Source organism: Saimiri boliviensis, chromosome 18, assembly GCF_048565385.1.
Source record: "Saimiri boliviensis isolate mSaiBol1 chromosome 18, mSaiBol1.pri, whole genome shotgun sequence".
NCBI lineage: Eukaryota > Metazoa > Chordata > Mammalia > Primates > Cebidae > Saimiri > Saimiri boliviensis.
This window is the reverse complement of record NC_133466.1, coordinates 2,925,427-2,950,424: the sequence shown is the minus strand read 5'-3', so window position 1 is coordinate 2,950,424 and position 24,998 is coordinate 2,925,427. Positions and strand designations below refer to the sequence as shown.

Below are 24,998 nucleotides of genomic sequence, written 5' to 3'. Positions count from 1 at the left end.
ATTTCCACTTAGCCCTGGAAGACACCGCATCCTCCTGACTTTTCTCCAACCTCGCCTGGCTGCTCTGTGCTCCCTCATCATCTTCATCTGCACTGAAAATGTTGGCTCCATAGTTTCATCCTCAGCCCCGGCTCACTTTCTTAGCAATGCAGACCCCTGCCATGGCTATAGATACCTTCTATACAATGATGATTCCCAGCACCAGCTGTCCCTCTGGACCCCACTCCTAACATTCCCCCCTTACCCTCTTCAGCGACACTGGCCTTTAGTCACTCCTACAGTACTCTTTGCCCAGAGCTGCCTCGGACCCTTCCCCTGCCACGCCTGGCCTGTGATGCTCTGCTCAAAGGTCTCCCCACAAGTTGTCCTTTGCTTCATTCAGGTCTCCATTCAAATACCCAAAACAGGAGCTCCACCCAACACTGTCTAGCCTGCTCCTCGTGCCACTCCATTTTTATTTGTATTACTCTATTATATATGCCATTATATTTGTTTATTGTCAAGTCCCCTCACCTGAATCTAAGTTCCAAAGGGAAAGAACTCTGTCTGCTCACTTCTGAGCCTGACAACAATAACCCATCGGGCTGGTCTGCTCCCTGAATTCTGTCCCGCCCGAGTGCTGGGAACAGCAGCGACCAACAGGCTGGCCCGCTCCCTGCACGCCAACCCAGCGGAAGTGCACCCTCCCACGGCACCACCCCCCACCCAGGGCAGGTGCAGCACCCTGGCTCGGCAGCATTGTCTGAAGAGGGGACACAAAGCTCCCTCAGTGTATTCTGCCGCAGACAAAAACTAAACAGAACTACTCTCTTACTCTGAGTTCTTACTCTCTTACCTAGTTAGGGATTTTTCCTTTTTTTTTTTTTTTTTTCTTTTTTGAGACCAAGTCTCCCTCTGTTGCCCAAGCTGGAGTGAAATGGCGCGATCTTGGCTCACTGCAATGCCTGTCTCCCGGGTTCAAGCAATTCTTGTGCCTCAGCCTCCTGAGTAGCTGGAATTACAGGCGCTCGCCACTATGCCTGGCTAATTTTTGTATTTTTAGTGGAGATGGGGTTTCACCATGTTGGCCAGGCTGGTCTCGAACTCCTGACCTCAGGTCACCTGCCTGCATCAGCCTCCCAAAGTGCTGGGATAACAAGCGTGAGCCACCAAGCCTGCCAAAGGATTTTACAATGAAATAGTTCCAGATTAGAAGGTACAACTATGACTCCATTTGTAATATTCCCCATGGGATACAGAAGAAGGAATGATCAGACTGAGGATGTGAAATCCGGAAAGTGGTTTCAGGTTGGATTTTGAAGGTCAAGGAACATCAAGTATCTACTCATTTAGATGATTATGAAATGGGCTTATAAAACTTTATATAGTAGGATATTTTATATTTCTGATTTTTTCTTTCCAAAATCCAAAAAGATACTATTCCCTCAACCTTTACAGTAAATTAAAACTCTCTTATAATGGAATGTAACATCTTGGCTTCTTCCATTAGCTCATCTGTTTCTCAATTACACTCTAGCAACAGATTCCTCACTTCTCTCTTTCCAAAATCACTTCTCAACTTTTTCAACATGATACTGTAGACAACAGATCACACACAGAGGAGAAGTGGAAAAGGTGTTACTTGGCCCAGCCAGGAATTTGCTCCTTTTCTAAAATATGCCTGCATGGCAGATGGGTCAGCGCTGATACATATGTAGAGCCTGAATCACAACCAGATTAGTCCCGCTTCCACACATGTCAAAATACATTAAAATAAGCAGATGTCAGTAACCATAACAGAAATACCACTGGCAAACAGAATTCTCAGAATGGTATATCATCTATTAAAATGAAGGCAACACACAATTTTTACATTTCAAATTAGATGTAGGTTTAATTTATAATTCGCATGGCACAGAAGAAAACACACAAGCTGAGGCAGAGGGTTTATAGTCAGGGGCCAGGGTATGAATGCCAGATGGGGTGCTGCCTGACTGGCCTTGGCAAGTAGGGCTTTGACATTCTCTGAGCCTGTTTCCTTGTCAACGTAACACAAAGTCCACCCGTCTCAAAAAGTTTTACACAGCACATTGCATAATCCATGCAAAACAAGTAGAAACCTACTGGTAGCTATTAGGGCTCTCACTGACTACTCTGCTTCCTTCAGTCATGCAGATTATCATACACTTATGGCCTGAAAGAACTATCTTTTTAAGAATTACCTTTTGCTTTGGTTTTCTGAAAAGTTTAGCTTATGGAGAGTACATTTTAAGTATTAGAGTCTGTGTCAGTAAATATGTTTTTATTGTGATAACACAATGTGGGGCAAAGCAATACTTATGTCCCTCACTTTAAATATATGTACATATGCTACATTAGTCAAGTATACTGAATTACTTATGTATAGTTAAAACAAAGACATAAGCATTCTCTTCATTGCAAATTAGATCAGAAATCCTGCAGAGATACCCAGATACAAATGCTGTCCCCACAAAGTCCATGAAGCCTGTCCCACCCCAAAGCACTCTGCAGAAGCCCCTCTGCTTTGACTCACTCCTGGACGGCCCCTCCGCCCTCTGTCCACACAGCCTTGCCCCGGCGCTGGCTCACTTCCCTCCTACCTGCTGCCACTGCACACCTCGCAGAGACCTCCCTCCACACTTGCCATCCCTAGCCTTCCTTCAGTACGGCTCCTACACCATGATGCTAATGATTCTGATTTACCCAAGGAGCCCCGGACATCTGGACACCGGCTCTCGGGGCCTCTACTCAGTCCTCAGCCTCTTGGCTTTGCTCTCCTCTCCTTTTCCAGGCTCTCCCTTCACCAGGCTACTCTGAACCCCTCAGCAGCTCTGCCTTCCTTTCCTACAGGCCAGCTGGGAATACGTGGTGGCTCCGTCTCCTCCACTCACTTCCATCCTCGTGCTCTATCCTGAAGATGGAATCACTTCTGCTTCATCATATCTCAAAATAGGGCTCTCTCAAATTCACATTTTGAGTCTATTTCTCTCCCGAAAAGCTATCACCTTTCTGAGTCCAAAGCCAACAAGGCAATGCGAGGAGTATGAGCAGAGGGACACGGCCACAAGGATGTGCTTACGCGTGACCACAGCCTGTGAAGGATACCCAGAGGTGAGGCCAGAGGAGGCCGGATCACGGACTTTGATCAAAACTCCTTCTGGTTTTCATAGGGACGTCAGTGGTATGATCTGACCGTGAACGATCGGTCTAACAAAACGGCGGGGAGAGAGAGGGCTGAATCAGAGCAACCAGTCCTGAAGCCAAGGGAACCACCAACAGATCCCCTGGTAATCCAACAAGAAATCCTCAGCCTGGATCCAGTCAGAGTCTGCAGCAGACATTCTAGAAATTACAACAGTCAGGAGCAAGAGGACACACAGCCTGACTGGACCTGCATGGTAGGAGCGAAGGGAAAGGCCAGGCCTCAGGGAGGAAAGGGGACACCATCAGCCAGGATGTCGGAGAGAGTGCAGAGCAAGCCCCAGGGGAAACACGAGAAGTCCATCTCCGGTAGTCACAAGGCGGCTGTGGACGTCCACGTGAAGGGAAGAACAGGCACTGGAGGTGCTAGCTCAGAGCTTGGGAGAAAGATCTGGGCTCAAGCTAGATACTTCAGTGCCACTGTAATAAAGCAAGCAGTGACAGTCGTGGGTACAGACATGACTGCCCAGAGAGCACGCAGCCTTGGAGAGGAAGCCTGCTGTGGACAGGACCCTGGGGCAAGATGCACTCTCAGGAAAGCAGGTGAGAGAAAAAGAGGTGTGAAGCACAGCAGAGAGAGGGCATGTGAAGTTGCCCACATTTCATACGTCCAGCACAAGCACACGTACAGCAGACCCACTACAAAGCCAGGGGACAGAACTCCCTCAGGGCTTCAGTAGCAACGCCCCCTCTCCAGCTGCTCCCTGGACTCAGGTATCCCAGAGGGCAAGGACAAGTGCTGCTGGGCTCTCCTCTCTGCTGGAAAACTAACCAATGATGTCTGGCAAAAATGACAGCTGCAGATGCTTCCTTTTCCAACGAGCTGTCTTCAGAGTCAGGGCTCTCTGAAACACACACATTTTCCTGTATTTGAAAGTTTTAGCAAAGGGAAAAAGTTTGAATCTTTGGATAAATTGGACATCAAGGCTTAAATGTTCTTGGTGTCTCCGACTTTTCCTCTCTATGCTATAAAACTTTGGGATTAGATCCAAACCAATTCCACTTTCACAGTGCTAAACAATTACAAAACACAGTAACACAGGAGTACACCCGTGAACAAACCTTAAATCTGTGAGAGTAAGAACTATTTCCCTTGTCCTGTAACACCAGCAGCACACTTGGTCCTCAAGAGGCACTCACTAAGTGTTTAGTGAATGCATGAATGAGCCCATGAGCGAGTCAATCAAAGAACCTGTGTGTCCCGTGGCTGTCCGCTGCCATGTTCTACATGGGTGAGCCAAGCATGGTGCTCTGGAATCAGAAAAAGCAGGGCTTGACCCTGGCTCCCCCGCCTACTAGCTCTGTGACCCCAGAAAAGTCACCTTTCTAATGCTCCTGCCCAGTGTGATGGGGAGGCTGGTGCTGCCCACTCCCCAGGGCAGCTGTACTGCTGAGCCAGCCGTGTGGTGGGCCCACATGGAGGTGCTCCGTCCACAGAGCTACAGGCGTAGCCCAGAAGAGCACAAGACTCCCCCTGAGAAGCTGGGAACAACGCTACCATCTCAGAGTGAAACGAGAAAAACCCACAAACTTAGAATGTACATAATTAGAAATCCTGAATGTATATAATTAGAAATCCTGGAAAATAAATTAGAAATGCAATCAATAACATATGAATAAAGATTCCTGAATCACCCAAAACTCCAATCAAAATGACCTTGCTGTAACCTTCAGAAGGCCAGACCAAAACACCTTCATTCATGTGCTAAATACAGATGAAACACTGCCACTTCCCTAGCTCTGGGTCACAGCTGAGCACAGAGCAATGACCAGGACTCGGTCTCTGCCCTCACCCTCACAGGGGACAGAGAAACTGTGCCAGTGGCGCCCCATGGGGAAGGCCCTGTGAACTGAAGGGGCACCTGGCGGGATGGGGGAGAGCGTGAAGGACAGCATGGGAAAGGCCGTCACTGGAGCTGGCACTGTGGTGAGGGAGGGTAACACCTGGTCATCTCTGCATCTAGCTCCCCACATCCTTCCACTTGGCTCAGTTCCCATCCTTTTGGGGCAATCTTGCAATGAGTAGTTTGGTTTGCTAAGTCACTGGAAACTAGGAAGAAATCATCTTGTCTGCATGGGACAAGAGCCTCCCAGTCACTAGTAAAGACAGCCTTGAGGCCAAGCCATCAACGAGCTTCTGCTCCGTGAGCCTCTGTGAGTAGGCAGGGCCCAAGGCAGCGTTTCATGACCAAGATCCCCGTGGGGCCTCACAGGGGAGGAGGCCAGGCCAGCAGGGTCTCTCGCCAGACTGCCAGCTTGCTGCCTTACCCTGGGAAACAGCACACTTCATCGTCTTGCCCTTTCCACCTGTAACTATTCAATTTACACCTAAGTCCGAAACAACAAAAAATCAACTATCCTTACCATCAATCAGTTGCCATGCACTGGCTGACTCCTCTGAAGACATCCGCAGATCTACAAGTTAGGTGATTATCTTGGGAGCAATGGTTCCTAAACATTTTTTTGAGTTTAAGCCATTTTTCAATTCTGGTAAAAGCTGTGGCCCAGTCCTCCCTCACCCCAGCATCCACGTGCCCTGAGATCACAGAGCACACAGGGCCGCGCTCCGTGGGTGCAGCTGTCCTCAGAGCTGATCTTGCTTTTCCCTCCTCCGTGACGATGCCTTCCTCACAGCTCAGCCTCCTTGGGACAGGAGGTGCTGTCAACCCAGCTGCTTCCTCTCCTCTCCCCATGAGGGGATGGCTGAGAGGCGCCAGCCGCACGAGCTGTGGATGACACACACAGCTCAGGCCTCGGGCTCTGCTTCCTTCCACTCCCGGGCCTGACAGAAGCCGCAGGGCTCACCGCACACACACGGGCAACCAAGGCACAGGAGCAGCAGGGCCTTCCCTCCCCTCCTGCTTCTCACGGGGCTACTGCTGTGCTTTTCAGGCAGCTCCTTCAAGTCTTGTTCCTGTTTTAAGAAATGGAACTCAAAATGTTTGGACCTCTAGGGTTTGGAATTCCTCAAATGTTACAGGGTATTTATATCACAGTTCTGATAACAGGTACACTAAGTCAGCCACGAAAGTTACAGAATATGAAAACATGAGGCTCTGTTGGGATGCAGGAGCATCCTCACCTTTTGGGGTGACACAGCCTTAATCCCTTCATGCTGACGATAGGGCAATTTATTCTGAAGCCTGCATACCTCCGTGGAAAAAGTCATAAACCTGCCACAAAGAATTACACCCGCCACCTAAGCTTCCAGACTCCCGTTAAAAACTTGAGAAGATACTGTAGCTCTTCAATTGCAAGAAGCGGGGAACTGATAGCTAACATAGTGGGACAAACTGCCGGCACCCTCTCAAGGCCCGATTCTTTCCAGAAGGAGAGGATGACAAAAATAACCTACACGTGACTAGCAATTCACCACTTACAAACGGCTTTCACACACACTACTGCATTTTTACTTTGGGAAGGAAGTCTTCAGCCCAAAAGAAAATGAAACACACTACTGTTAAGTAATCCTGCCAAATAGATAGGAAGTGCATCTTAACAAACCCAGCTGGACAACAGCGTGAGCCATTGTTAGGATCCCACTACAGACTAAAAAACTCCTAAAGGTAGCTTTCTTCCTATTTATAATTTAAAGAATAGCCAAGATTAGTACAAACTAAGAGACAGTGGTAAGTGCTAAGGATATTTAAATTATAATCCAAAAGTTGGCCGGGCACAGTGGCTCATACCTGTAATCCCAACACTTTGGGAGGTTGAGGCAGATGGATCACTGAGGCTAGGAGTTTGAGATCAGCCTGGCCAACATGGCAAAATCCCAACTCTACGAAAAATACAAAACTTAGCTGGGTGTGGTGGTGGGCGCCTGTAGTCCCAGCTACTCAGGAGGCTGAGACAAGAGAGTAACTAGAACTTGGGAGGGAGAGGTTGCAGTGAGCCGAGATCATGCCACCGCACTCCAGCCTGGTCTACAGAGCAAGATTCTATCTCAAAAAAAAAAAAAAGCCATTTCAAAATTCTCATATCCAATAGTATGTAATGGTATCATTCCCAGATGTGAGGCCATCTTCCTGGGCCAAGAGCTCAGTGACTTCAATTTCTAAGTGGAAAAGAAGTCAAGAGTTTCCTATTTGTTTTGTGACTTCCTGATTGTCTGTAAGCCTTAAACTTGTCTATAAGCATGAACTGAAGTCACCTCCACCTCTTACAAGTCATCACTAGTTATCACACAGAGCCTCTACACTACTAAGCCTCAGTGTCCCCACCCACGAAATATGTCTGTCATCCAGATGACACCAAATCCCATAAGGAAAGGCTCTAGTCCAGTGCCTGTCACGTAGTAAATGCACAAGTAAATGTGCTTTATTCACATCTGCCTCTCCAGCTGTTCACAACAAAGTGCCAGTCATGTATAGTCTGCACAACACCAGGTAGAAGGCAACTCTCCACTACCACACATCAGTGAAAAGCTTGCCTTGGTAACACTGAGCATAAGGAATGACATCGTTATAATCTTCTGTATCCCTACAAATTAAATACTCTGTGCACAATCTTGAAAGATAAATTCGTAGGTTCTTTGACTAAGGTCTTCAATCATGCAAAGTGAAGTGAAACATAGCTAATTTCAGTTTTTAAAAACTTTCACTGAACATTATTTGAAGCCAAATTAATGCTTTAGTTATGCACACAGACATCCTCAATTGCGCTTATTAATGAGAGCTATCATGATTAAATGAATTATGCAGTGGAACCATGTGAAGCTGTCGTTCTCATCGGTCTAAATAGACGAGTACTGGCAGTTTCATGTGCTTCCACTGAAGCCCATCACCAGGGCCTATGCCAGGTGCTCTGTGTAGGGCAACGAATTTCATTCTCCTAATTGCTCTGAAGTGATGTAAGCATCACCATTCTTCAGGTGGTCAAAGAGCTTGCCCAAAACCCACAACTGACATGCAGGGTGGGCACTCCAGCACCCCATCCCTTGACCTGCACTTCTTAGACACATGCAGAGGGCTCTGTTCATCTCTATTTGCATTTGGTATCTTCATTTTTTTTTTTTTTTTTTTTTTGAGACAGAGTCTTGCTCCATCACCAGGTGCCAGGCTGGAGTGCAGTGGCACAATTTCGCCTCACTGCAACCTCCACCTCCCGGGTTCAAGCAATTCTCCTTCCTCAGCCTCCCGAGTAGCTGGGACTACAGGCATGGCAGGCATCACCACGCCCAACTGATTTTTGTATTTTTTAATAGAGATGGGGTTTCACCATGTTGGCCAGGATGGTCTCAATTTCTTGACCTTGTGATCTGCCCGCCTCAGCCTCCCAAAGTGCTGGGATTACAGGCATGAGCCACCGTGCCCGGCCCTTCATATTTTTTTCTAAGAGATGGGGTCTCGCTATGTTGCCCAGGCTGGAGTGCAGTGGCTGTTCACAGGCGCGATCCCACTACTGATCAGCACAGGAGTTTTGACCTGCTCCGTTTCTGACCTAGGCCAGTTCACCCCTCCTTAGGCAACCTGGTGGTCCCCCACTCCCAGGAGATCACCATATTGATGCCAAACTTAGTGTGGACACACGATCAGCATAGTGTACTACAGCCCAGAACTCCTGGGCTCAAGCGATCCTCCCACCTCAGTCTCCCGGGTAGCCGGGACTACAGGCACGTGCCACTGCGCCCGGCTATATTTTATTAAGAAGAGCAAAGCAAGTAAGAGGTGCTGGCAGGATATGTTTTCAAGAAAAGGGAGATGTTACCTCCAACCATCATGCCTTCTTTATATCCCTTTATTCTGCATATCAAGAAACTTGGAATTGATTTAGGACAGTTGGTCTCCGTATTACTACAGAAACAGTCAAAATACTTCAACTAAAAGTACAAAATACTTCAGCTAAAAGTGAAAAACTGCAACTCAAAGTGGCTTATTTTTTATGACAAGAAGTCCAGGGCTGGATCCAATGTCTTGGTTACATTACCTAAGATCTAGGTTCGTTCTTTTCTCTGCTTGCCCCAACAGCACCAGCTGTAAGGCTGGCATTCAGGGACACATGCTTCCTTATTCATCTCCAGTGAAGAAGTCTCTCCCCCATCCCTCAGATCTGGATGTAGCTACTCAGGTCATGTGCCCACCTCTGGACCATGCACTGTTGGCAGAAGGATGCTATGTACTGACCGCCTTATGCCTTGAACCCTAAACCCATCACTGGCACACAATAAGATGGCTAGGGCTGGCTCAAACCATTGACTTTCAACCCTGTCTCATGTTAGAATCCTTTGGAGAGACTTACAAATCCTGATAGCTGGGGGGAGGGAGTGAGAGGGAAGGGAATGGGGAGGGGAGGGAGAGAGGGGGAGAATGTGCTCTCTGAAACCCCCTTCTGGAGTTTAGCACCTCTTTCCCTAAGTCAGATGATCCATGAAAGGGAGGATGGAGCCCTTAATAAAGTTGAGGTTCTGTTAGAAATGAAAAAAGGAAAAAGGGTGTGGGATAAGTCATCGATGGTGTCCATTCTACACAGACACAACCAAATCAATCATGAAGAAAGGCAACATAGGTCCTTCAAGCTGTGACGGGCTCAGGCACAGTACCACTTTCACCATTCTCTCATGGATGGCTCTGTGTCACGCAACACGCAGGTGTAAGACAAAGGTTTCTCTTCATTCTTTTCTTGGTCTTAGTGTGCTATCACCTGACACAACTGTAAGAAAGCCTCTGAAGGGTCCTACAGCCCCACAGAATGTAAGCAGAGCTCTCCTGCACAGCCTCCCAGGTTAGATGGGGCTAGGGCCCCCACTCTGATCTGTTTCTGGGCTGAAGCTGTGTGGCTGTCCAGGGCCATGGCAGTCTGCTCCACCCAGGTCTCTGTGGCCTGGCAGGGTGCTCTGGCTTGGGAAGGTGTGAGCCAGAAGAAAAGACTAGCTGTGTGCCTTCCCACCTGGCCCGGGCTGCTCTGGGATGTCAGGACTTTGACAGGGCTCAGGAGGTCCAAGTTTTTCTTTACAATTTTAGCCCTTACACAAATGGTATATTTGTGTCCAAGAAACGTAACCCACAAATACTTGACAAATACTAACTCCCCAGTTTTTATCTCCTAAAAAGTTCGTTTGACATCTGAATACAAAGGGTTTCCAAGACATTATGTAACTAAGATTGTCATCAGTTGACTGTGTGCACAGCTGGTAGGCCTACAAATCATATGGAAGATTTAATTAGCTGGGGTTTCCTAATCTCATAAAGAACAATCATCCTAAGCACCCAGATCCGTCATCAATGAGTTAATGAAGAACATTCAATGGCATCTGTTCTTAAAGAATAATGAAGAATTCATGCAGAAAGAATGACTGCAGAAATTATTCCAATACTTGTGGCTTATAGTAAAACACACAACAAAAATGGAGCAAGCATTGCACTTTAATAACCTACTCTGATGCCATACATGCCACTGTCTAAAGATGAACTGCAGGGGAACAGTCAAATCCTAGCCCAAGAAAACATTCTAAGAAAGGCACAGTGTATTTTGAAGTAAAATAGTTAATTCTTGTTCTTATTTTTCATTTTAGAATAAAATCCTGAAAATTAGAATCTGATTACCCTTCATACAAACACACAAAACTCTTTCAGTAACAAATCCCCCAAAGCAGCATCACCCTAACCACCCACCCTCTTTCCTCTCTGTTCATTCCTCCCAAGCTGCCCTTGTGCCTGACCCTGTGCTCTACGGGAAAACTTTTCAAAGCTCATCAATAATTTTCTGTTGTCAAAGGTTTCTCTTCATTCTTTTCTTGATCTTTGAGTTCTAACAACCATTGTATTCTTCTCAAAGAAATGTTTTTTGTCCCTCTTTTAAAATTGTAAAAGCCCTTGCCTGTGCCTATATCCTGAATGGCATTGCCTAGGTTTTCTTCTAGAGTTTTTATGGTGTTACGTCTCATGTTTAAATCTTTAATCCATCTTGAGTTAATTTTTGTATAAAGTGTAAGGAATGAATCCAGTTTCAGCTTTCTGCATTGGCTAGCCAGTTTTCCCAACACCATTTATTACCAAAAGCAATGGTGATAAAAGCCAAAATAGACAAATGGGATCTAACTAAACTTAAGAGCTTCCGCACAGCAAAGGAAACTATCAATAGAGTGAACCGACAATCAACGGAATGGGAAAAAATTTTCACGATCTACCGATCTGACAAAGGGCTAACAACCAGAATCTGCAGAGAACTTAAACTAACAATAAAAAAACAAACAACCCCATCAAAACATGGGCAAAGAATATGAACAGACACTTTTCAAAAGAAGACATTTACGCAGCCAACAAACATATGAAAAAAAGATCATCACTGGTCATTAGAGAAATGCAAATCAAAACCACATTGAGATACCACCTCATGCCAGTTAGAATGGCGATCATTAAGAAATCAGGAGACAACAGATGCTGGAGAGGATGTGGAGAAACAGGAACACTTTTACACTGTTGGTGGGAGTGTAAATTAATTCAATCATTGTAGAAGACAGTGTGGCGATTCCTCAAGAATCTAGAGATAGAAATACCATTTGACCCAGCAATTAATTACTGGGTATATACCCAAAGGGTTATAAGTCATTTTATTATAAAGATACACATACACACATATGTTTATTACAGTGCTGTTCACAATAGCAAAGATTTGGAACCAACCCAAATGCCCATCAATGATAGACTAGATAAAGAGAATGTGGCACATATACACCATGGAATACTATGCAGCCATAAAAAAGGATGAATTCATGTCCTTGCAGGGACATGGATGAAACTGGAAACCAGCATTCTCAGCAAACTGACACAAGAACAGAAAACCAAATGCCACATGTTCTCACTCATAAATGAGTGTTGAACAATGAGAACACATGGACACAGGGAGGGGAATATCACACACCAGGGTCTGGGGGGTGGGGGCTAAGGAGGAATAGCAGGGAGTCAGGGGATTGGAGACGGACAGCATTAGGAGAAATACCTAATGTAGATGACAGAGCAATGGATGCAGCAAATCACCACCATGGCACGTGTGTACCAATGTAACAGACCTGCACAATCTGCACAAGTACCCCAGAACTTAAAGTATAATAAAAATTTTTTAAAGCTATGATCAAGTAGCAAATAAATAATAATATGTATAAAGCTACTTCTTGTAAATTTCCATTTGGATTTTTTTTTTTTTACCATGACATCAAGCTGACCACGTCACACACCAAATTCATCTTCACGTAAACGTTTTCCCCTTTCTCAATATCCTTTGAGTTAATTGTATCCTGACCAGACTACAGTAAAGTTTAGATTAGGTTCAACTTGTCAGACTGGACATATGCAAGCCAAACATTTTCTGACATTCCTTCACATATGAAGTGGCCATTTGACCACTCAATTATAATAAGTGAAAAAAAAAAACACTTAAATTATATTTTTATTAAAGTTATCATGTAAACTTTGATTAATCAAAGAAAATAGTCCCAGCACTCTCTTGTGAAAAGGCTGACAGCTTTGTTCTACTGGACCTTCTGAAGGACAAGTTTCAAGTCAATGTTTGAGAAACGTTTTTAAAGATAAAAACTACATCTTGTATTAGTGCACAATATTAGCCCACTGTTTAGACTAATAGGCTAAACAGTGGGCTAATACAAAAGTATTAAGAGAAACACTTGACCAACATAATAAAACATTTACATTTAAAATTCTTTGTCAGTAAAGATCTTAAATATTTTGTTCTTCTATCAAATGGCCACCCAAGGTTCATGTAATAAAGAGGGTGCTTACTAGAATCATAACATATACAGTGCTCTGACAATACCCCGCACTTGGGATGAAAAGAATTATGAAGACACATCACTGAACATTCACCAGTTACTAAACCCCCCAGCCTTTCTCTGTGTTATGTGATACAGCCAAATTCCAGACACTCAAAGGAATCACATGCCATGTCAGAAGGCAACTGGTGCCATGGAAAAGACGTGGAATCAAAGTCAGGGGAGTGGGCACACTACCCTCAAGGGAAGGAAAATGATGCTTAAATTAGCTTAAGAAAAATAAAAGGACTCACGAAAAACACTGGGGTAACTCAGAATCTGAGGAAAAGCTAAACAGCCCAGCCTGGGCAGGGATAAAGCTGACTACAATCTGTAGGGCTCCTTTGCATCTCAGGTCAGCATTTATGTCTTGGCTTCAGCAACTGAGAACACAGATAAACTTTCTCCAGATGACCAGGAGCATGGCCACAGGCAGCTCTAGAGTCACATCCAAAAGTTCCATGGCCCAAGAATGGGGAAAAAACACTCTTCTTCACCAGCTCAAGTCAGAAAATTCCTGGAGAAAGACTTGGCCCAGCACAAGGCACAAACCCACCACTAAAAGCACTGCTGTGGCCACAGCCCTACAGCTGGCACCACTAAGTGTCATCCTGGCCAGTGGTCAGAAGGGCCTGCTGTGGCCGATGAAGGCCTGCTGTAGGACATGAAGGCCTGCTGTGGCCGATGAAGGCCTGCTGTGGGGAATGAGGGTCTGCTGTAAAAGATGAAGGCCTATTTTGGGAGATGAGGGAGTCCCAGTATCTACAGTCCATGCACTGGAGACTCAGCCAGTGTGTAGTTCCAGCGTGAAAGCCAGCAGGCTCGAGACCCAAGAAAGGCTGGTGTTTCGGTTTGAATCCAAAGACAGGAAAAGGCCTACGTTCCGCTCAAGCAGTCTAGGAGATCCTTTTTATTCTACTGGGGTTCCAACTCACTGATGAGAGCCGCCCAACTGGCTGAAGGCAATCTGCTTTACTCAGTCTCTTATCCAGAAACATCCTCATAGACATACCCAGAGTTAACGTTTGGCAAAGTGTCTGGGCATCTCATGGTCCAGTCAAAGTTGACACAAAAATTAACTCTCTTAGGGACCACCTGGGTGGTTTGAATAAAAGCTTTAAACTTGCATGAAAACCAGCCTATTAATTTTCAGAAGTGATTACCCCCACCCCCACACTCAATACCAAAGGTCAAAACAATTTTCCTAAAATAACCTCAGGATTAAGGGAGTTTACTCCTACACTGCTGGGAAATACCCCTGGGAGTTTCCTTTTAGGACACTCACCTGATCTGGGACCTGGGCTTTGTCTCTTACCTCCCACACCCTGGGGGGCTTTGTCTCTTACCTCCCACACCCTGGGGGCCATGAAAACGAAAGGACACATTTGAAAAATACCCTTAAAGCAAGAAGCTAAGTTCTCTATTAACCTCTGCCCTCTTACTTTCACTTGACTTTCATGCTCTAGGGGTGCGTGTGTGTGTGTGTGTGTGTGTGTGTGTGTGTGTGTGTGTGTGTGTAATAAGTAAAATGCTTTTTGTGTCTCACCCAGCATTTTGACTGCTCAGTAAGGATAGGTGGTCAGGGATTTTTCCATCATACCCTTGGCTCCCAATTCATGGCCTGGAAGGATAGACCATAGGGAGACCTAAAGGAAGCTCTCAACCCAAGGTCATGGTGGCTCAAAACTGGGTGGGAAAATCAGCTGGGCGTGGTGGTAGGTGCCTGTAATCCCAGCTACTGGGAGGCTAAGACAGGAGAATCGCTTGAACCCAGGAGGCAGAGGGTTGTGGTGAGCCAAGATCCTGCCACTGCACTCCAGCCTGGGCAACGAGACTCTGAACGAGACTGCCTCAAAACAACAACAACAACAACAACAACAAAACAAATCTGGGTGGGAGTGGTAGCTGATGATCAGATTCTGAAGATGTTTTGAAAGCAGAGCCATCAGGATTTCCTAACAGATCGAATGTGGGTTTAAGAGATTAAAAGCAGTCAAGAATCACTCAAAGGTTTTTTAAAAGTGTGAGACACTAGAAAAGTAGTTGTAATCAATAGAGATTAGAATTTGGCATGAGGGAAGATTAGGGGTTTAGTCTGAACACACTGAATGTGAATGTTTATTAGATGTCCGTGTGGAGATGTCAAGTAAACCGTTCAATCTATGAGTCCAGAGTTTGGAACAGAGGTGTGGGCTTAAGACACAAATCTGGTAGAACCTGATCAATGCTTCGTGTTACTCAGACAGACCAAACAGATATAAGTGGGAATAACTGCCTATCTGCCCTGTTAGCCTGGAAAACATGGTAGGAAATGCAGCTTCCTGTGATCTCAATAGCAGTCTGCATTAACAGTTATGTAACATGTGGTCACCATCTCAATACACTCTGTCCTCACCAGTTATTTGCTAGAGTTCTATGCCAGTTCTGTGGCTTAAGAGGAATGTGAAGAATCTGGACATAGCCTGGGAAAAAGCCAGCCATGTAGCTGAACAAAGGGAAGAAAAATAAAATCCAGCAAAGGTTAAAGGAAATGAGATGATTACTCAGGGACAGTTAACAGCAACTGGGTCCATACTCTGAATCAGAGAAGTCTACATACTTGAAAGTAACCTGACACCTTCAGGGCAAGCAAAATAAAAGAAAATGAGCTTTCATTGCAGCATGAGTTTTTTGGGTTTTTTTTTTTTTTTTTTCATTCCAAGTCTTTTATCCCTAAAGCATGAGATATTTAGATTAGAAATAAAAAGGAAAACTAGCACCTATTTAACACCTACCACCTTAGGTGTTAGCCTAAACACTATTGCATTTTAACATACATCAAGATCCTTGAGGAAGAAATTCTCACTTTATAGATCAGAAAAGCAGGATTCTAAAAGGTTACGTAAATTCACAGGCAGGAAAGCTGCAATTCAAATCTGGGTCTAATGAGTCCAAAGCCCATGTTCTTATTAAAATATATCAAATTTCTTAACAGAAATTGATAAAAGTAGAAACTGATTACTAAAAGGGATAATATTTTTTCCTCGATCTTTCAAAAATTAGAAGAGAATCTTACCTGTCCAGTATGTTTTCATGAACTAGATCTATCTAAAAGCAAAGGAGAAGAAGCCAGTTTTCAAATTATCTCTTAGTCCTAAGCATTTATGATAGTCTAAATTCTGAAAACAGTCCCACTACCACCAGCACCACCCCCAAGCACCAAGAACTATTCTTGTTCCTATTTTCCTATTCTATTATAAACTATATATTCACCTTCCTAAAACACATACCACATTCTATAATTTAAGGTTTAAAGTGATCCCATACATAACTCAGGAGTCAAGCATCCTAGGCTTAAGTAGATCTTGTTTTGTTTGACTTTAGAACAAAGATTCTAAAGTAAGATGACCTTGCAATAGATTTATGAGGGGTTGGGCTGTGCACACCGTGTTGAAAGAACCAGTAATTATCTTCACGAATAAGAAAGCCTGGGATGATGGCCCAGAAGCAAATACTGCATTAACACAACTTAACAAGCACTTCATATTATCTATTACCCAAAGCTTAAGCAGGAAAAGCCCACCTGCGTCAAAGAACACAATCTCTGATGGGTGACAGGAACTAACGCTCTCGGGTCGCTTGCTATAGACAGAGCTGGATACATTAAGATGGAAGCCATCACAATTTTCACTCACCCCAGGAAACTTCCAGAGGACCAGAGCCAAAAGGGCCACAGAGAACATTTAGCCTAAATTCTTCTTTAACTCTTCTTCTTCTGAGAAAGTAGGATTACTGGCTGCAAACTAGCCTAGGTAGAGACTGGCATATTGTTTCAGGGGAACTGATTCAGAAGCCAAGCAAAACGAGACCTAATGTCAGCTAAAGGTGAGAAGTCATCCAGCACTAGCCGGGCGCAATGGCTCATGCCTGTAATTCCAGCACTGTGAGAGGCTGAGGAGGGTGGATCACCTGAGGTAGGGAGTTTGAGATCAGCCTGGCCAACGTGGTGAAACCCTATCTCTACTAAAATTACCAAAATTAGCTGGGTGTAGTGGCAGACACCTATAATCCCAGCTACCTGGGAGGCTGAGGCAGGAGAGTCACTTGAACCTGGGAGGTGGAAGTTGCAGTGAGCCAAGATTGTGCCACTGTACTTCAGCCTGGGCAACAAGAGTGAAACCTAGTCTCAAAAAAAAAAAAAAAAAAAAAAAAAAAGTCACCCAGCACTAAGGCTTCCACCCCTGAGCCATGTCCTGCTGAGCAGCAGTCCCACAGATTGGCTGGGAAACAGAATCTGGAGCCAGGCGGTCAGAGTCTCAAATCCCGGCTGCATCACCCATAGCTATATAACCCTGCCACCTTACTCACCTCTGTGTGCCTCAGTTTCTTCATCTACAATACAAAAACAACATTTACCTTACAGGATACTGACAGTAATGCACTTAAAGCCATGACCAGTACTCAAGAAGTATTAGGTATTCTTAATTATTCTCTCCCTGGCACCACCACCATCCCCTCCCACAAACCGACACTGTCTGCTTGCTCATTGTCCATAACAACCAGCCCGGATAGTTACCTTATAGGTCAGGACTAGGAACCACCTCTGATTCTATGATTCTTGAGAGGAAAAAAGCTGTCCAACCCTGGTAGGTAAGTGTTATCAATGGAACACAAGCGTAGCCTGGACCTGCCCTCAAACTGTGGAAGGTCTAGGGCTTTACCCATTTGCAAGCTAATAAGCTAGCACACTGGAGTTTTACAGATGCTGGCAGAAGACACAAACTCTTGAGTCTGAGACCAAGAACCTGTTATAGCAACAGCCATAGACAGAGTAGCAGCATTTACGCCAGCTTAAGACCCAATTCCCCAGGGCCACACACATGCTGTGGGCTGTGTCTCAGGAGAGGAACCCCAAGCTCTGGCTGAACTTTGCCCTAGGGGGCATTATCTTTACTGCATGGGTATAAATAAACCCACCCTATGCTTTGGAAGGAGACAGCATCTCTGTCTTCTAAGGATGTCTGCTATACACACATCCTTGAAAAGACAGCCAAAAACAAAGGAGGTCAGCTCCTCTGCTCTTAACACATGAACAGGAGAGATCCTGTGTCTCGACAGTATCTAAATAAATGGAGACATATACTTGTGTTCATGCACTGTAAGTCTCAATATTGGTAAAGTATCAATTCTCCCCCAAAATAAACTGTTGCTTCAACACAATGCCAATAAAAATTCCAACAGGATTCTTTTTGGTAGCAAGTGATGAGCTGATTTTTAAATTCAAATGGAAAGGCAAAGGGCTTAAAAATAGACAAAACCACCTTTAAAAAGAAGAACAAAGTCAGAGGACTTACACTACCGGACTTCAAGAGTTATTATAAAGCATGGTGGCCAGGCACAGTGGCTCACACCTGCAATCCCAGCACTTTGGGACACCAAGGTGGGCAGATCATGAGGTCAGGAGATTGAGAGCATCCTGGCCAACATGGTGAAACCATCTCTGCTAAAATACAAAAAATTAGCCAGGCATGGTGACTCATACCTGTAGTCCCAGCTACTCGGGAGGCCGAAGCAGGGCAATCGCTTGAACCCAGAAAGTGGAGGTTGCAGTGAGTCCAGTTGGCACCACTGCACTCCAGCCTGGCAACAGAGCAAGACTCTGTCTCAAAATACATACATACATGCATAAAAATAAAGCATGGTATTGGCATAATAATCCAAAAACAGACAAATGAAACAGAACAAAATCCAAAATGACCTTCACATGTATTGTCAACTGATTGTCAACAAGGTGCAAAGGCAATTCACCAGAGAACAAGGTCTCCAAAACGAACAGTACTGGATCAACTAGAAAGCCTTATGCAAATAAAAATAAATAAATAACTCTCACCACAAATCAAATACCTAAATATAAAATGCAAACTATAAAACTACTAGAAAAAAACACATTAGAAACCTTTGTGATTCCGATTTAGGAAAAAATTCCTACAACAAAAGCATGATTCTTAGAAGAAAAAGAATGATAAACTTGATCACATTTAAGATAGGTCTTCTGCTCTTCAGAAGATGCTCTTAAGAGAATGAAAGACAAGCCACAAGCTGGAAAAAAATATTTTTCCAACACATTTGTCAAAGGATGCACAAACTGAACACAAAAAGAACTCTAGATATTAAGAATCAATCTGATTTTTTAAAATAAACAAAACATATGAAGCTATTATCAAAGAAGTTATATGAATAGCAAATAAAACAAGAAAAGATACTCAACATCATTAGTCATAGCAAAAATACAAATTAAAACCACAGTAACGTATCACAACATCCCTACAGGAATGTCTGAAAGTAGAGAGAATGACCACACACAGATACACTGCTGCTGGGAACGTAAGATGGTACAACCACTTTGGAAAACAGGGTGGCAGTTTCCTAAAAACTAACATGCATCTACCATATGCCCCAGGCATTCCACTTGTAGGTACTTGCCAGAGAGAAACAAAAGCATATGTTCACGCAAACACTTGTACAGCAATGCGGCCAGATGCTGTGGCTCACGCCTGTAATCTCAGCACTTTGGGAGATCGAGGCAGGTGGAGGTGGGTCAGAAGATCGAGATCACCCTGGCCAACATGGCGAAAACCCATCTCTACTAAAAACACAAAATTAGCTACATGTGGTGGCACGCGGCTGTAACCCCAGCTACTCGGGAGGCGGAGGCAGGAGAATCGCTTGAACCAGGGAGTCAGAGGCTGCAGTGAGCAGAGATCGTGCCACTGCACTCCAACCTGGCAACAGAGCAGAATTCTGTCTCAAAAAAAGAAAAAAAAGAAAAAAACTGCTCCCAAAAGCTTTACGTATAACAGTCAAAGCCTCAAAAGCTGGATACAACCCAAATGTCCATTCCTAGCTGAATTGATACACCAATTCTGGTGTATCTACAACATGGAATATTATTTAGCAATAAAAAGTGATAAACTATTAATACACACAACAACATGGATGATCTCAAAATAATTATGAGCAAAAGAAACTCAGCAAAAATGAATATAAACTATATGATTCCACTTATATAAAATTGCAGAAAATGGAAACTACAGTGCAGAAAGGAGGCGAGTCACTGCCTGGAAAGCATGGAGGAGGGGAGCAGGGAGGAGGGGAGCAGGGAGGAGGGACCACATGGAGGAGGGGAGCAGGGAGGAGGGGCCACATGGAGGAGGGGAGCAGGGAGGAGGGGCCACATGGAGGAGGGGAGCAGGGAGGAGGGGCCACATGGAGGAGGGGAGCAGGGAGGAGGGGCCACATGGAGGAGGGGAGCAGGGAGGAGGGGCCACATGGAGGAGGGGAGCAGGGAGGAGGGGCCACATGGAGGAGGGGAGCAGGGAGGAGGGGCCACATGGAGGAGGGGAGCAGGGAGGAGGGGCCACATGGAGGAGGGGAGCAGGGAGGAGGGGCCACATGGAGGAGGGGAGCAGGGAGGAGGGGCCACATGGAGGAGGGGAGCAGGGAGGAGGGGCCACATGGAGGAGGGGAGCAGGGAGGAGGGGCCACATGGAGGAGGGGAGCAGGGAGGAGGGGCCACATGGAGGAGGGGAGCAGGGAGGAGGGGCCACATGGAGGAGGGGAGCAGGGAGGAGGGGCCACATGGAGGAGGGGAGCAGGGAGGAGGGGCCACATGGAGGAGGGGAGCAGGGAGGAGGGGCCACATGGAGGAGGGGAGCAGGGAGGAGGGGCCACATGGAGGAGGGGAGCAGGGAGGAGGGGCCACATGGAGGAGGGGAGCAGGGAGGAGGGGCCACATGGAGGAGGGGAGCAGGGAGGAGGGGCCACATGGAGGAGGGGAGCAGGGAGGAGGGGCCACATGGAGGAGGGGAGCAGGGAGGAGGGGCCACATGGAGGAGGGGAGCAGGGAGGAGGGGCCACATGGAGGAGGGGAGCAGGGAGGAGGGGCCACATGGAGGAGGGGAGCAGGGAGGAGGGGCCACATGGAGGAGGGGAGCAGGGAGGAGGGGCCACATGGAGGAGGGGAGCAGGGAGGAGGGACCACAAAGGGGCACAAAGTGCCTTTGGAGGTCACGGGTTTGCTCATTACCTTGACTGTGGTGGTCATTTTACAGTCTATATCAACACTTGTCAATTGTTCACTTCAAATATATGCAACTTAATACATGTCAATTATACATCAACAAAGCTTTTTTTTTTTTTTAAAAAAAAAGCATTCACCACCAAATGGAATTGACACTAAAAAACAGAAGTTAATTTGAATTATGAAAAAATAAGAAAAGTTAATTTATTTTTATACTTGGGTGAAGTGTATACTCATTGACATATAGTGTTAAAAATGATGATGAAATTGGGACAGAACTTTAGGTTAGACTGGTAGTTGCGAGTGAAGAGGAAAGGAAGCAGTAAAGATAGCTTTTTAAAGAAATTTTAAAGCATGCACACACTACATGTGTACTTCTCTTCAGAGCTGTGGTGTCTTTCCGATTTCTTTTTACCCAAATTCTTTAACAGTGGGTCTTCTCTTTTACCTGATAGAGCCACATACCCACATATAGTACCATGCTGTTAAAAGAAAATGGGATACGTTGATGCTGTTTACCAGCTGTTTTTTAAGACAAATTTTCCTTGTGTTGTAGGGACACCAATAAATCATAACCAAATTGAAAGCAATACTTCAGAAACAAAACTAGAGACAACTTAACATACAAAGGAATTTTCTAAAATTTGAAATCTTTTTTTTTAAAGAAATAACATCTTGAGATAATCAATCCTACTTTCTCATACTTTAAAGTTTCCTTCAGCTACAGAAGAGCAGGTATACAGTAGGCCTCTCTAATCCGCAGTTTTACTTTCTGCAGTTTCAGTTAGCCGCAGTCAACCATGGTCTGGAAATATCAAGTGGAAAATTCCAGAAATAAACAATTCTTAAGCTTTAAATTGCGCACCATTCTGAGTAGCATGATGAAATCCGGTGCTGCCATCCCACTCCGTCCCATCAGGGACATGAACCACTCCTGTGTCCAGCATAACCTCCGTACATCTGCTATGTCCCATCAGGGACGTGAACCACTCCTGTGTCCAGCATAACCTCCGTACATCTGCTATGTCCCATCAGGGACGTGAACCACTCCTGTGTCCAGCATAACCTCCGTACATCTGCTATGTGCCCTTAGGTGATTCAGCAGCTGTCTAGGTTATCAGGTCAACTGCTGTAGAACCATAGCACTGTGTTCAAGTAACTTATTTTACCTCATGATGGGCCTAAAGCCCAAGAACAGCGGTGCTGGCTTATTATTACAGTTGTTTATCATCTCTACATCTAATTATAAATTAAACTTTATCATACAGACGTATGAATTTTAATAAACATAGTCTATAGAGAGGGTTTGGTGCTATCTCTGGTTTCGGGCATCTGCTGGGAAACTTGAAACATACCTCCTATGGATAAGGGAGGACTACGGCATAAACTGTACGAGCAGCTGTACAGATAACCACTTCTCTTACCGCTCAAAAGCCACCACAGCAAAGGGATGAATCCTGGACTCTCACTGATATATTTCAAGCCTTTCAAATTGATGCTCACATTGTACAGGGACATCAGCATTAGTCTGAAATGTAAAAGAAAAAGGTGTTGGAATGCTCCATCCACATTACATTTCACCCTAAACATGTCTCCTAGTTAAGGGGACCTTAACATATTTAGAGCTTCCCTCACACTTTAGATGTCTAATTCTACAATCTGGATAATTACTATAACATGTATATGTGAGGCTACAGAAAAAAGGGAAACTTCAGCAATGATATCACATAATACTGCCCTTCATAGGCTCACATAATCAAGAGTCTCAAATGCAGAGAGGATCCCATGGGAAACCTCACAAACCGTATTTATTGATTTATCTCTTTTATTACCAATCCTGCATTAATATACAGGCAACCCTAAATTTATAAGAGTATTGTACTCTCAAAGTTCAATTCAGCCATCTAAAACCTAACAATACCTTTTCATTCAATGAACATTACACATGACATCCAGGTAGCCAGGTCAGGCCACAGGACTGCATAATCACAGTACGAGAAATGAAGAGTCCTACAACACAACTATCCCTCACAACAAACAGAGCAGTTTACTGAGTAGAAAAGACTTTACAAGCTGTTTCAGGGTTGAACCACGGCTGGCAATGCAGAGTCTGATGAAAGTCAGAAACCTCAGGACTTTGGTTTCTGCAAATACTGCAAAATACAGAGATCCCAAACACTTTACACTGCAGGGCAATAAAAAGCCTAGACAAATAGTGTTCTCAAAGCCTTTGAAATAATGAATGAGTTTGCAAGAAATGAAAGGAAAACATCTCTGATCAGGAACAAAGTAAGAGCACAAAATCTGAGAGAGAAGTGCAAAAGATACTAAGATTCCAGAAGACTGGAGCTTCAGTTAAGAGTGGCTTCATGCAGGGACAGAGGGAAAAGCCTCAGAGAGACACGGGCATTCAGTTCACAGGCCCTGCAGAGTAAACTTACAAGCTTAGCAGGAATTCACATTTTTGGTAGGCCTGAAAAACCCCAGGCCAGTACTTTTAATATAAAACAGACCTGGGATAGAAGCTCCCCCAGCTTCCTGGACATTAAAGGAAAGGATCCTCAACCTGGTCGTCAAAAGAATTCCCACAAATACAGTACTAACAAATGAGTGCAGAACAAGAATCATAATAAAACACACGACAAAAACAAGGCCAGGTAAGTAACAACCAGCACAAAGAACCAATAACAGGGATAGAACCAAATATTTTTCAGACACTAGAAGTATTAACTGCAGAATAGAAAAACTTATATGATTAAGAGGTGGGGATAATTTTAAAATAAATTAAAAACATAATCAAGAAGCTAGGACTACTACGAATGACCAGCCAATTCAAAAATAACAGCAGAATTTACAAAAACAAAAACAATAATTAAAATGTAAGCCTCAAGGATAATTAGACACATGGAAAAGGATGAATACTAAACAGAAAATAGAGCTCAAGAAACTATAGCAAGAAAGAAAACTAGATGAAAGAGAAGTAAAGTCCAAGAAGGCAAAAGTGAAAAGTTCAAAATTCTTCCAAATAGGGTCCACGAAGAAAGAACAGAAAGAATAAAGGAGAAAAAATAATTCAAAAATATTTTCCAGAAATGAGTAAATATAAATCCTCAGATTCAGGAGGCACAAAAAAATCTCAAGAAAGATAAACAAAAATAAATACAAATCTACATATATCACAACCAAACTTTAGAAAATTAAAGACAAATTTTATAAAGCAGCCAGAGAGAAAGGACATATTACCTACAAAAGAGTAATTACGCCAAAAGTTAAGCTCTCTATATTTACCAAGCATAAAGAGAAAATAATAATAAACTTAAATTGTAAACTTGGCAAAAAGATTTTCATCAAAAGAGGTAAAGATATTGTCAAAGAAAATCTCAGACATTTTAAACAAACAGATCTGAACTGACAGAATTTGAAGGACAGACTACGGAAAAAGGAAAATGACATCAGGAGAATATCCTGAGATACAAAGAGAAGGTAAGTAAAGAGAGATGTAGGTGAACAGAAGTAAACGTTGGTGGTAAAAGCAGTAATAAAAATCTCTGTGAGATTTTTGAAACTTCTCAAAATAAGATACAGTCCATGAGTGCACATAATCCAGGATGTAAGTATTAGAACATTCTAAGATCCTTTACCATTCAGGTGAAAAAGACTTTTAAGTATGCCAAATACATCAAAGCATGCTTTTAAAAAGGGGCTATCACTGAAAGAAATAAAGGTAAAATTTCAAGACACTAGAAGAATAAAATGAACTCAAAAAAGATCTTAGTGACTTTGAACGAAAGATAAAAGAGAAAGAACCTGCTGAAAGAATAGAAAAGGAATGAAAAGAGAAAGGACGAAGAAGAAAGAGAAGGAAGAAAGAGAGTGGAAGGAAGGGAAGGAGGGAAGGAGGGAAGGAGGGAGAGAGGGAGGGATGGAGTGAGAGAGAAAGGGAGGGAGGGAGGGAGCGATAGATAACTCAGA

The 24,998-nt window shown here is 44.3% G+C and overlaps 1 protein-coding gene across 3 annotated transcripts in view; it reads right to left on the bottom strand.

Annotated features, from left to right (window-relative positions):
• Nucleotides 1-24,998, bottom strand: part of HSF2BP (heat shock transcription factor 2 binding protein) — a 106,528-nt gene that overhangs the window by 17,662 nt on the left and 63,868 nt on the right. For all 3 annotated transcript variants that reach the window (XM_039480504.2, XM_039480505.2, XM_039480506.2), the window contains exon 7: nt 22,451-22,554. In XM_039480504.2, the coding sequence (XP_039336438.1) occupies nt 22,451-22,554 (104 nt within the window). The remainder of the gene's footprint in view (nt 1-22,450; nt 22,555-24,998) is intronic.